We start from the raw sequence: 14,161 nt of genomic DNA, 5'->3' as shown, positions 1-14,161 counted from the left end.
CCCGTTTCTTCGTATTTGTGTATCACAGAAATTCCCAGCACGTCTCACCATTCGTTATTAGTCGAGCCTCTGTTTGTAAATGACTTCTTCAATTGCCAAGTCCGTGCTTCGCTATTATAGGCCCTAAGTCAAGACTGGCAACACACACGGAGCAAACTTACCCATACAAACACAAAGGAAGTTTTGTTTGTAAAACACTATTTAGTTTTTCAAAGTTACTTTGGGCCGTTTTTCCTCTCTTTTGTTGCCAATTTACATTTGTCGTCAACTGAACTACAAACAAAAATTAATTCTCAGAGCTGACGTTAATTTCTGCCATTTTATTGATTTTCAGAGTTGCTCATTGCTCTAGCAGCATTCGCTGTCGCTGTTCACCTGTAGCTGAGGGGGGCGGTGCAGTCGGTGGCTCGCTGACTCGCACGTCCCCCTCACTGGCAGCCACTCTTCTTCCCAGATCTGAAGGCTTCCTTCGCGGTTACACAGGCTAGCTTTCAAGGTCAACGTCTGAAGCAACAGCATCGCCTGTGTGGGACTCTACCGTCACGTATCGGACCACAGCGAATTGGTTTGAGATGAGAAGACCCGACGAGGTAGCTGAGGAAATGGGGAACAAAAGAGACGTAAACGATTCGTAAAGAATGGGGAGACAGGTAGTTGGCAACGGGAATGAGATAGCAAAGATAAGACACGAAGAGTTTATACCGTATTTCCGGACATCAGGCAAGGACCGCATGTGTCTCTGTTAAAGCGCAGAGTGCCGTTGCGGGGGAGGGGTTTGCCAGGGCGCGACGTAGGGCGCCGCTCAGAGCCCACGCAGGGCGATCAGAGCCGAAACGGGAGGGAAGAAGCAGTCGACCCAAAAGGCCGTGCTCCTCCACTACACAAATTAATGACAAAATAGCGCTGACGTAGACCCGGGACACGACAGTCGACATGACACAGCGCGCGACTGAAAGCAACGGCCTGCGCCAGACCCACGTGCCGCCTGCTCGCGGTCGCACTGCCCACGGCTTCCTTTCTCTTCGCTGCGCGGCAGAAAATGGCTGGCGCCAGCCACAGTGCCGGTCTTCGGCGGGATACCATTAGAATATAGACCGTGTTTTTTTTACAGCTAAAACATTACAATAATGGCTGGTGGTTGCGGCGACGATCCAACCGGCCAGTCACTCCCACAACTTTGGATGGCAGGGGAAGAAGGCTGGAGGGATCACGGCAACTCACAGATAAACCGGTCATTGTTCCTGGGAGTCGTTTGGGGGGAGGGGGGGGGCGGAGGATGGGCCTTCTGAGTGGAGGTGACAACCGGAAGCAGAGAGGCCGGCAGAGGCGCCGCTGCTGACGTCACGAAGGGGACGCCAGCCTGCTGAGGGGATACGGAGGGAGGCGCGGTGGCAGTCCAACACTGCCGAAACATCACTGTTCCGACACTCCAGTTTTGCTGTAGGCGTATAGAATTTGTCACGACATTCGAGGAATGCGGGGAGTTTTGTCAAGTTTGAGAGTATATGCCTAGGAGGGGCAGGCGCGATACAGAAGGCGAGGCAGAAGCAGGTAGTTGTGGCAGTGAGTTCTGGGGTTTCACACGTCCCAGCGACGTCGGCAGGGGTGTCGTAGCTCTGGAGCAGGGTTCCCCACGCTGTGTTCCGCGGCACACGGGTGTCGCGCAGGAAGTGAATAAGTGCGACGCGAACAACTGTTTTTTCGACATTTTGACGATACTAATTATTTTTTAAAATTTTATTACGATTTCTATGTAATTAGTTGAAGTAATCACTGAATAAAACAAGTTGTTCCCACTTCTTAAAATTTTATTAACCTCCAAAATCAGGGACGTAATCCATCAGACTACCAGGATTCTGAAACTGCATCGTGTGAGAAAGTGTTTGCGAATCGGTGGTGTAGAGGATTGTGGAAGCCTGGAATGTACAGGAATGATCATTTAATGGTGTTGGTCATCTTAGTCTATTTTGGATGCTCCGGGGTGGGGGGGGGGGGGGGGGGGGGGAGAATGGGCGAAGGGCAAGGACACTTGCCCGCTTCTCCCCGCAGTACAAGCTGTGACGTCACCAGAGGTCAGTCCACCGCCACGCAGGGCAGCGCTGCCGGCAGATCAACACACGAGGCTGACACCGCCAGGTTGTGGCGAGATAGCTCGCACAGTCTGGCGAGGTACATCCGTGCCTCAGTACTTAGAAAGGTGTATTTCTGAAACTTCCTGGCAGATTAAAACTGTGTGCCGAAAGGCAAAGGTCCTGAGTTCGAGCCTCGGTCCGGTACACAGTTTTAATCTGCCAGGAAGTTTCATATCAGCGCACACTCCGCTGCAGAGTGAAAATCTAATTCAGGTATATTTCTGCTCGTTCACGTCACGATATTCACGTCAGGTACGTAATTTGAGGGGGGCCATGTTCTACGTTTACTGAGATTTTGCGTGTGGTTGTTGTGTTCCAGTTTTGTGGTTGTGCGGGCGCGGCACTGCATCCGATCAATTCATCCCGGCTTGCAATGGTAGCTTTCGTAAACAGAGCTTATCAGTGAAGTGTGAGGCCGTATTAATTGTGAAAGCCCTTCTTTTTGCTACGGGTAAAGTTCGCCAATTTCCAGTGTCTAAGCTCTCACCACGTGCATGCTCTTGAAAACCTCTATAGAATAATTTCTTTATTTAAGCGGTGAACATTACAAACAATCCTTCCAAACGCGGGATTTTGTCACAGTCCTCCGCCAGTGTGGCCACATACAGGGGGTGCTATGGTACCTGAGTTCATTAGTGCCACATTTGTAATCAAATGCAGAGAATAAACGTGTTAAATGCTCGTGCGTTGAGTGAAATCGCACAGAGAGGAACGGCCCATTTGCTAACCCTCTCACTGCCGGTGACCGAATGCAGGTGAGAGCAGCTGCTAAACCTTCTCTGACGCCGTCTGCCCAGTCTCTCGTGTGCGGAAGCGTACAGCAGCGTTACTATTCGACACACATCTTCGTGCAGAATTATCAGTCTGCGGTCACGTGAAGCAGTATTAAAGCACATACAGTTGCCACGCAGTAACATTAATGTATTCTGAGCAAAACAGCACTGCTTCAGTAGTCGTGTCACCTCAGAAGATTGCATGTAGTTATGCTCTCATGCCATACAGGTGATCAAGTAGTTATGTTTGAATTAGTACTTATTATGTGTTCACAAATATACAGATCGTGGAATAAATTTGGACCTCTGTAGCGAGATAGCATTATCTTTTATCTTTTCTTCGAATATGTATTCGCATTCACAACACAACATTGTTTATGAGGAACAAATTTATTGTACTGTAGATTCAGTTACCTCCTAGATTATTTATTTGTACTGAACACTGAGTTATGGTATTAATATTCGAAGTGTGACTCACGCAGTCACAATTATCAATGCAACCAACAAACGTACAGTTAACTTACAGGTTCACAGTATACATTTCGAGGCCCTAGAGACTGGGACTGTGAGCTCGCTTGTCGAGCAGCGGTCAGTAGGTGTGCAGTGGTGTACTCACTTGTTGTAGAGGACGATGTCGGGCCGCCAGATGTGGTCGGAAGGCACGTGCAACATCTCGACGCCGCCGTACTCGCGCGGGTCCCACTGCAGCTTGTAGTCGTACCAGGACTGCCAACATAACGGAGCGTCAGCTGCACAACAAGGCGAGGCAAGGCAAGGCGAGCAGGCGCAAGGCGAGGCGAATGGCGCGCTGTGGACCCAGCCGTGTGTCAGAACCTCTCCCTCCCCCTCTGTGGTGCTAGGGGCACACTCCATTTGTCACTCGAGGCGACAAAGCTACTGACGTAACGACACCACGAGTCCACATGCGTGCTGTAAGCGGTAATTACCTCAGTGGTGTAGGGCAAGTCGAGATGAACAAATCGATACAGGGCACTTGCCGTCCTTCAAACCAGCGAACAGCTACAAACTGACCTGAAAAAGGCCCCTGAACTGCAGCCCACGTGCACCGCGGAAGTTTTCGGCCAAGTCGTCCGTGAACAGCCCTCTGTTCTACATCTACATCTACATTTATACTCCGCAAGCCACCCAACGGTGTGTGGCGGAGGGCACTTTACGTGCCACTGTCATTACCTCCCTTTCCTGTTCCAGTCGCATATGGTTCGCGGGAAGAACGACTGTCTGAAAGCCTCCGTGGGCGCTCTAATCTCTCTAATTTTACATTCGTGATCTCCTCGGGAGGTATAAGTAGAGGGAAGCAATATATTCGATACCTCATCCAGAAACGCACCCTCTCGAAACCTGGCGAGCAAGCTACACCGCGATGCAGAGCGCCTCTCTTGCAGAGTCTGCCACTTGAGTTTATTAAACATCTCCGTAACGCTATCACGGTTACCAAATAACCCTGTGACGAAACGCGCCGCTCTTCTTTGGATCTTCTCTATCTCCTCCGTCAGACCGATCTGGTACGGATCCCACACTGATGAGCAATACTCAAGTATAGGTCGAACGAGTGTTTTGTAAGCCACCTCCTTTGTTGATGGACTACATTTTCTAAGCACTCTCCCAATGAATCTCAACCTGGTACCCGCCTTACCAACAATTAATTTTATATGATCATTCCACTTCAAATCGTTCCGCACGCATACTCCCAGATATTTTACAGAAGTAACTGCTACCAGTGTTTGTTCCGCTATCATATAATCATACAATAAAGGATCCTTCTTTCTATGTATTCGCAATACATTACATTTGTCTATGTTAAGGGTCAGTTGCCACTCCCTGCACCAAGTGCCTATCCGCTGCAGATCTTCCTGCATTTCGCTACAATTTTCTAATGCTGCAACTTCTCTGTATACTACAGCATCATCCGCGAAAAGCCGCATGGAACTTCCGACACTATCTACTAGGTCATTTATATATATTGTGAAAAGCAATGGTCCCATAACACTCCCCTGTGGCACGCCACAGGTTACTTTAACGACTGTAGACGTCTCTCCATTGATAACAACATGCTGTGTTCTGTTTGCTAAAAACTGTTCAATCCAGCCACACAGCTGGTCTGATATTCCGTAGGCTCTTACTTTGTTTATCAGGCGACAGTGCGGAACTGTATCGAACGCCTTCCGGAAGTCAAGAAAAATAGCATGTACCTGGGAGCCTGTATCTAATATTTTCTGGGTCTCATGAACAAATAAAGCGAGTTGTGTCTCACACGATCGCTGTTTCCGGAATCCATGTTGATTCCTACATAGTAGATTCTGGGTTTCCAAAAACGACATGATACTCGAGCAAAAAACATGTTCTAAAATTCTACAACAGATCGACGTCAGAGATATAGGTCTATAGTTTTGCGCATCTGCTCGACGACCCTTCTTGAAGACTGGGACTATCTGTGCTCTTTTCCAATCATTTGGAACCCTCCGTTCCTCTAGAGACTTGCGGTACACGGCTGTTAGAAGGGGGGCAAGCTCTTTCGCGTACTCTGTGTAGAATCGAATTGGTATCCCGTCAGGTCCAGTGGACTTTCCTCTATTGAGTGATTCCAGCTGCTTTTCTATTCCTTGGACACTTATTTCGATGTCAGCCATTTTTTCGTTTGTGCGAGGATTTACAGAAGGAACTGCAGTGCGGTCTTCCTCTGTGCAACAGCTTTGGAAAAAGGTGTTTAGTATTTCAACTTTACGCGTGTCATCCTCTGTTTCAATGCCATCATCATCCCGTAGTGTCTGGATATGCTGTTTCGAGCCACTTACTGATTTAACGTAAGACCAGAACTTCCTAGGATTTTCTGTCAAGTTGGTACATAGAATTTTACTTTCGAATTCACTGAACGCTTCACGCATAGCCCTCCTTACGCTAAATTTGACATCTTTTAGCTTCTGTTTGTCTGAGAGGTTTTGGCTGCGTTTAAATTTGGAGTGGAGCTCTCTTTGCTTTCGCAGTAGTTTCCTAACTTTGTTGTTGTACCACGGTGGGTTTTTCCCGTCCCTCACAGTTTTACTCGGCACGTACCTGTCTAAAACGCATTTTACGATTGCCTTGAACTTTTTCCATAAACACTTAACATTGTCAGTGTCGGAACAGAAATTTTCGTTTTGATCTGTTAGGTAGTCTGAAATCTGCCTTCTATTACTCTTGCTAAACAGATAAACCTTCCTCCCTTTTTTTATATTCCTATTAACTTCCATATTTAGGGATGCTGCAACGGCCTTATGATCACTGATTCCCTGTTCTGTACATACAGAGTCGAAAAGTTCGGGTCTGTTTGTTATCAGTAGGTCCAAGATGTTATCTCCACGAGTCGGTTCTCTGTTTAATTGCTCGAGGTAATTTTCGGATAGTGCATTCAGTATAATGTCACTCAATGCTCTGTCCCTACCACCCGTCCTAAACATCTGAGTGTCCCAGTCTATATCTGGTAAATTGAAATCTCCACCTAAGACTATAACATGCTGAGAAAATTTATGTGAAATGTATTCCAAATTTTCTCTCAGTTGTTCTGCCACTAATGCTGCTGAGTCGGGAGGTCGGTAAAAGGAGCCAATTATTAACCTAGTTCGGTTGTTGAGTGTAACCTCCACCCATAATAATTCACAGGAACTATCCACTTCTACTTCACTACAGGATAAACTATTACTAACAGCGACGAACACTCCACCACCGGTTGCATGCAATCTATTCTTTCTAAACACCGTCTGTACCTTTGTAAAAATTTCGGCAGAATTTATCTCTGACTTAAGCCAGCTTTCTGTACCTATAACGATTTCAGCTTCGGTGCTTTCTATCAGCGCTTGAAGTTCCGGTACTTTACCAACGCAGCTTCGACAGTTGACAATTACAATACCGATTGCTGCTTGGTCCCCGCATGTCCTGACTTTGCCCCGCACCCGTTGAGGCTGTTGCCCTTTCTGTACTTGCCCAAGGCCATCTAACCTAAAAAACCGCCCAGCCCACGCCACACAACCCCTGCTACCCGTGTAGCCGCTTGTTGCGTGTAGTGGACTCCTGACCTATCCAGCGGAACCCGAAACCCCACCACCCTATGGCGCAAGTCGAGGAATCTGCAGCCCACACGGTCGCAGAACCGTCTCAGCCTCTGATTCAGACCCTCCACGCGGCTCTGTACCAAAGGTCCGCAGTCAGTCCTGTCGACGATGCTGCAGATGGTGAGCTCTGCTTTCATCCCGCTAGCGAGACTGGCAGTCTTCACCAAATCAGATAGCCGCCGGAAGCACCACTGTTCTTGCACTTACAAAATATGAAACTAACGTTTGAGTAAATTTCACCTCAAGAAACTGTGAATTTTAGCAGCACATTGTGGCGACGGCTTTGAATGCCGCTCGCAGCCTCACCTTCTCGCGCCAGCCAGGTGTCGCCCCCTGCCAGCCAGGCTGCGCCATCTGCTGGCTACGCGGCGTGCTCCGGGCAGACGACGTCTCAGGTCGGTACCGGCGACACAGAGCACAGCACCGAGCGTTAACCTCTTGAGTTATAGTGAGCGGTCGTCGCCCAGGGGTCTGAATACCGTGCGTCTTTTATGTGGCTCACAGAACCCTGCGGGAGTTGGAGTTTCCGGAAACTTGTCATGCTATTCATATGTACTGTGTTTATACGGTTATTTTCGTGTCCCGTCCACAGACAAATGCTGGTGGTTGTTTTCTTTTTTAATAGTTTGCATTGAGCAAGGATAGACGAATGAGGAACTGCAGTAATTTTGACAGGATGAAGGTTGTCAAGTTTTTCTTCGTCAAGATTAGGCATTAAAGCTTCACTGTAAAGTTTTTTTTTGACATATTGTTTCAAATCCATTATTTTGTGTTCTTTTTAAAGGTCTGGATGGTTATTACAGAAAAATTATGCTTATAAGTGGTGTATTACGCCTACCTTCTCACCCCCGGCCCTCCCACTTAATGCTCTGTAACAAAACAATTAAATAGTTTTATTTGTCTGACCTTCTTACTACGAAACTACTGAGCTCATAAGGGTTAAGTTTAGGTCGAATTTCCGGCCGTGGTGCCCGAGCGGTTCTAGGCGCTGAGTCCGGAACCGCGCGACTGCTACGGTCGCAGGTTCGAATCCTGCCTCGGACACGGATGTGTGTGATGTCCTTAGGTTAGTTAGGTTTAAGTAGTTCTAAGTTCTAGGGGACTGATGACCTCAGAAGTTAAGTCCCATAGCGCTCAGAGCCATTTGAACCATTTTAGGTCGAATAGTAAACGTAATTACTTTCTGCATAACGTTTGTAAAATTCTCTTGTCTTTCGTTAACCGCGACGGTAACTTTAAAGTAATCAGTTTTACGAAATAGCCGACAAAGCCAGAATGAGAGGATATTGCAAGATGTCGCGCGCGGTAGATTAGGCGGCTTTTCTTGTGGGCCGACCTGGGGTTGTTCCGCGGGTCAGCAGGCCGCATGTGTCCTATAGGACGACTTTCCCTGCACCACTGTCGTACGTTTGGAATAGTGGTCGTTTATAAGCGACACTGTGTTTCATTACTAACGAGATTCTGGGCTAACACATTTTATTGGATTTTTACGAAATACTATCACGAAATATCGGCATATTTATTATTTTTCCCATATAAAAATGTTATAAATCTTAAGTCGGGATTTTATCTGATTGATAACCGATAGTCATTCAATACTGAAATTGCATTTGACTCATTTTTTCCTCTATACTGAGTTTCGTGTGTAATCTTAAAATCAAAGTTCATTTCCTGAGCGATGGACTATGATGTAACGTCATAAATAACACCGAAATTGGCAAGAAAACAGAATTTGACAAAAAATAATACAAAAATTGGAAAAACATACCAAAATAGGAGAAAAACACCAAAGTCGGCGAAAAACCACAAAAATTGGCAAAAAACACCAAAATTGTCGAAAAACTTACACTGAATCTGGCTGAAAGTAACGCCGAATACGAAAAAGAAGTAACGTCGAATACGGAAAAGAAGTAACGCCGAATACGAAGAAGAAGTAACGCCGAAACTGGCAAAAAATGTGAGAGCGAAATTGGCAAAAAATGTGACACCGAAACTGGGGAAAAAATGACACCGAAATTTTCAAAAAGAATACAGAAATCGGCACCGAATTTGACCATAAAATAAAACGATTTTTCCCAGTCCCTAGCTACGACTATTTAATGCATGGCAATAGAATGATAAGAATTCAGTGACTGTAAAATAACACTTAAAATACTTGTAACGGCTTTTATAGGATTTCCATACGACACACGGGCAACACTATAAGCGGTAACATGTTTCATACCACACATGCTGTCCTGACAAAGAAGGCCCACACACAGGGTCAGGAATCTGTGCCCGTCGCGTCCGGGGATGGCGAAGAGCAGGAAGCAGCGCTACGACCGGTCAGCGGTCTGGAACACGAATCTTCCTGGAAGATTACAAATATTGAACTCGAACCTGGGGCCTTCCTCTTTCGCAGGCAGCTGCTCCACCGACTGAGCTGGCCAAGTGCGACTCAGCACCCGTCCTCGTAGCTCTACTTCTGCCAGTACCTCGTCTCCTGCCTTCCAGACTTCGCACAAGTTCTCCTACGAAACTCGTGGGGCAACCCGTAGCACTCCTGGAAGAAAGGGTACTGCGGAGACGTGGCTCAGCCAGAGCCCCCGGGGGCTCCCTCTCGTTGCGAGATGTAATGCGTGTCACAGCTGTGGCGTCAGCCATTGCTCGAGCATATCTCTTGATGTAATTAGCTCAATGAGGAAGAAAACGACTTCCGACTCACTGCACTGGCGCAACGATCAAGTTTTTTTCTATTCAATATTTATCGTCGTACCGCTATGCAATTGAAGGTCACGATATTGCCTTTTAACCGCCTTTTACACTGGGAAAGGACTATTGCTAAAGTTATTATGAAGTTATATCTCAAGTGCATAGTTATTCACATTCCCTGAGAGAAGGGTACCATTTTTTCTTTATGCGATGCTCTGCCACGAGACGGGGAAGCGCTAAAATCTGAATATGGAGGCAATCAGAGCATAGCTGGCTAAGTTACATGTTCCATACAGCACTAACAATTCTTTCGTCGACAAGATATGGAACGAGTCAGTCTACAAGATAAGTATACATGATCTGTGTTAGCATTAATGAACATGTTTTTTAGTCTTACTCATGCAACTATAACAAGTTTGTTTTACAGGCTACGAGTTTTTAAGCAGAAATTCGTCCTTGGAATAGAAAGAATTGTCCAGGAGAAATGACTGTAATTTAGACTTAAAATTTCCTTTGCTACCTAAAGACATTTTATGTAATTGGGTGAAGAATCAAATATATTCGTTGCTGCAAATTGAACTCCTGACGGCTAATTTATTTAACCGTCTGGCTACTCCTTACGTCGGACCAGGGTTTCGCACATACGTCACACTGATGGGAAATAAAGATCATTTTTTTCTGTGGTGCTACACGTACGTACATCACTGTTCTTCTCAAATTATGATGGGTTATTACGACGCATTTCATTATAGGAAATATACGTACTGTGACGGTCCAGTTGAAAAGCCTAGCTCCCGGAAGAGCTACCTTCATCACGTCTGCGGGAGAAGACGACGTATTATTCCTACCGCTCGCTTTTGTGGAATCAGTTATTTCTTTGTACATGGTGAGTTGCACCAGAAAACTATTCCACAAGACATAACTACCGATAAGAACACGTCAAGTGCCACAATCGATTTTCCCAGGAACATCGCTCAGTGGAAGAGCGACCAAAAGAAGCGGACACGTGCCTCGGCTTGTCCTCTGATACTCGACTTTCCTGAGAGAAAGTCTGTCGGAGTTCTCAGCGAGTTCACAGCGCCGTGTTCCACATCCACTTACTGCTCTTAGTTTTAGTCTGTTTCTCCTTGATCTACTCATGTCCGCGGAAGGTTAAGACGCGAATGTTTTTCATTCAATGTTAAAATAATTTTGTCCTTATTCGTCTATTAGTTGTTTGTCTGGTGGATGAATCTAAAAAAAGGACAATAAAGGAATGAAAAACTCATATGAAATTGTTTTCCGTGAAATTGCTGTAGTGTATCTTGATTCATCATCAATTACAAGTGAAGAATTTTCGGAAAAGTGATCCTTAATGGGTCGTTTGCCTCGAAATTATTGCCAACCCGCGATATCTTCGGCAATGTTGACGTCGTTTCTTTTCCGAGTGAGCTTCATACGGAGAAAAGTCACTGCGGTAAAACTGACTTCGCGCGATGCTCGTAGTGTTGGGAATTTCTATGTTCCTATGTTTCGAATGTCTCTACGATCGCTATCACGCAAGGGAATGTACCAAAGCTTCCTGAAGAACATACGTAAGAAGGAAATATAAGAATTAAGAACTGATATAAAAATGCCGAAAGGCATCCGTCAGTTGAAAATGAACTCTGACAGCCATTTTCTCAGTATCTCTGGATGAGGCGAGACCAGTGTTCGCTTATTTTGGCTCCTCTGGGAAATCAGGTTATGGGGCTTGCCGTGTTGTGAGTGGAAATATGCCGAATATATCAGTTTAATGAGCCGCGGATGCAAAATACTAACACGAATTCTTTACAGACGAATGGAAAAACTGGTAGAAGCCGACCTCGGGGAAGATCAGTTTGGATTCCGTAGAAATATTGGAACACGTGAGGCAATACTGACCCTACGACTTTTCTTAGAAAATAGATTAAGGAAAGACAAACCTACGTTTCTAGCATTTGTAGACTTAGAGCAAGCTTTCAACAATGTTGACTAGAATACTCTCTTTCAAATTTTGAGGGTGGCAGGGGTAAAATACAGGGAGCGAAAGGCTATTTACAATTTGTACGGAAACCAGATGGCAGTTATAAGAGCCGAGGGGCATGAAAGGGAAGCAGTGGCTGGGAAGGGTTGTAGCCTATCCCCGACGTTATTCAATGTGTATATTGAGCAAGCAGTAACGGTAACAAAAGAAGAATTCGGAGTAGGAATTAAAATCTGTGGAGAAGAAATAAAAACTTTGAGGTTCGCCGATGACTTGTAATTCTGTCAGAGACAGCAAAGGACTTGGAAGAGCAGTTGAATGGAATGGACAGCGTCTTGAAAGGAGGATATAAGACGAACATCAACAAAAGCAAAACGAGGATAATGGAATGTAGCCGAATTAAGTCGGGTGATGCTGAGGGAATTAGATTAGGAAATGAGACACTTGAAGTAGTAAAGGAGTTTTGCTATTTGGGGAGCAAAATAACTGATGATGGTCGAAGTAGAGAGGATATAAAATGTAGGCTGGCAATGGCAAGGAAAGCGTTTCTGAAGAAGAGAAATTTCTTAACATCGAGTATAGATTTAAGTGTCAGGAAGTCGTTTCTGAAAGTATTTGTATGGAGTGTAGCCATGTATGGAAGTGAAACGTGGACGATAAATAGTTTGGACAAGAAGAGAATAGAAGCTTTCGAAATGTGTTGCTACAGAAGAATGCTGAAGATTAGATGGGTAGATCACATAACTAATGAGGAGGTGTTAAATAGAATTGGAGAGAAGAGAAATTTGTGGCACAACTTGACTAGAAGAGGGGATCGGTTGGTGGGGCATATTCTGTGGCATCGAGGGATCACAAATTTAGTATTGGAGGGCAGCGTGGAGGGTAAAAATCGTAGAGGGAGACCAAGAGATGAATACACTAAACAGATTCAGAAGGATGTAGGCTGCAGCAGGTACTGGGAGATGAAGAAGCTTGCACAGGATAGAGTAGCATGGGGAGCTGCATCAAACCAGTCTCAGGACTGAAGACCACAACAACAACATATCAGGAGTTTGATTCGTCTGTTGGAGCCCAGTGTACGAGAGGGCAGAGCTGACACGGCCTGCTGTGCTCAGTATCTCAAACGTAATTAAGGCAAAATGGCACCTTTTAGTTCTGCAACGGAAGGTCAGCGTTATTTTTCTTGTCATTTGTGGAAAATAATTATATGTATCTATGCTCATCTACATCCACACACTGTAATCCGCTGTGAAGTGCATAGCCAGGGGTGTTTTCCACTGCACTAGTAATCAGGGTTTCCGCCCGTTCCACTCCCGTACGGAAGGCAGGAAGGGCTGCGCGCGTTGTGATTGGCCGGCTCTCGACTCGGCGGTCCCTGTGTGAGACGAACGCAGGGGTTTGCAGCACGTTCCCAGACTCCTCAATAAATGCCGGTTCTTGCAGTTGTGCACGTTGGCTTCTGCGGGATGGTTTCAGTCTGTCTCCCAAGGATATGCCAGGTTAGTTTCTTCAGCAGCTCAGTGAGGTTCTCCCACTGCTCAAACAAACCTGTGTCGCTCTTCTCTGCCTGTTTGTCCAATCTGCTACGAGTCCCACACACCCGAGCAATATTGTAGAGTGGGTCGCCCGACTGTTTCGTAACCAATCTCGTTTGTAGATTCACTACCTGATACCAGTATCTTGTCAACCGACTCAAATGCCTACAAATAGTCGTACGAGTTGACCAGTTCCAATTTCTACCCTTTGATATTATAGTAAGAGCATAATCCGTTCTTTCATTTTCTGAAGAATGGAATTTTTATTTCTCAACATTTAATGCTAGCTGACAATCTCTGCACCACTTTGAAATCTTATGAAGATTCGACTCAATATTTGTGCAGATTTTTTCAGACAGTACTTCGCTAAAGATAGATCTCTGTTAAGTTGCCGTTATTGTTGTCTGCGAGGTCACTGATATATAAAAGAACAGCGAGGATCCAAGCTCTACTGGTCCAAATCTAAACTCACTGCTACGTCCGTCGATGAGTCTCCATCCAAGGTAAGATTCTGTTTCCTCCCAGCCAACAAATGCTCAGTCTAGTCACATATTTCGCTTGATGCGTCATACGATTCTACTTTCGATATTGTACTTGATCGACTATTTGTAATTATTTATATTTTAATTGCCTACATAATCATTCCCTTTCTTCTTGTGTAGTGAAACGGTATCGTATTTAGCTGAAAATTTATTTGTGAGATGCAAATGCAGAATCTTCGCCGCTGTATTCGTGTCAGCGTCATGCTTGATGTGGCAGCTTAAATTAAAGTTTCCTCTCTTCGTTCGAGTATAGTTAGCATTAAAGTACAGAGCCACACTACTGTCTTCTTGAACGCCTTAGTAAAAGAAATGTTTCTGTCTGTTGCTGCTCCTCAAACAATGAAACTCTTTTAATACACAGAAGTTTAACTAAGTCTCCTAATGGGAAAGATAACCAA

General features: G+C 45.5%; 1 protein-coding gene across 1 annotated transcript in view; it reads right to left on the bottom strand.

Moving 5' to 3' along the window:
* LOC126428335 (neuronal acetylcholine receptor subunit alpha-4-like) overlaps positions 1-14,161 on the bottom strand; it is a 588,239-nt gene that overhangs the window by 193,114 nt on the left and 380,964 nt on the right. Inside the window, exon 9 of the mRNA XM_050090270.1 lies at positions 3,522-3,631. Within this exon, the coding sequence (XP_049946227.1) occupies positions 3,522-3,631 (110 nt within the window). The remainder of the gene's footprint in view (positions 1-3,521; positions 3,632-14,161) is intronic.

Source organism: Schistocerca serialis, chromosome 12, assembly GCF_023864345.2.
Source record: "Schistocerca serialis cubense isolate TAMUIC-IGC-003099 chromosome 12, iqSchSeri2.2, whole genome shotgun sequence".
Taxonomy (NCBI): Eukaryota; Metazoa; Arthropoda; class Insecta; order Orthoptera; family Acrididae; genus Schistocerca; species Schistocerca serialis.
The sequence above is the reverse complement of the archived record's forward strand: the minus strand, read 5'-3'. Positions and strand labels throughout refer to the sequence as shown.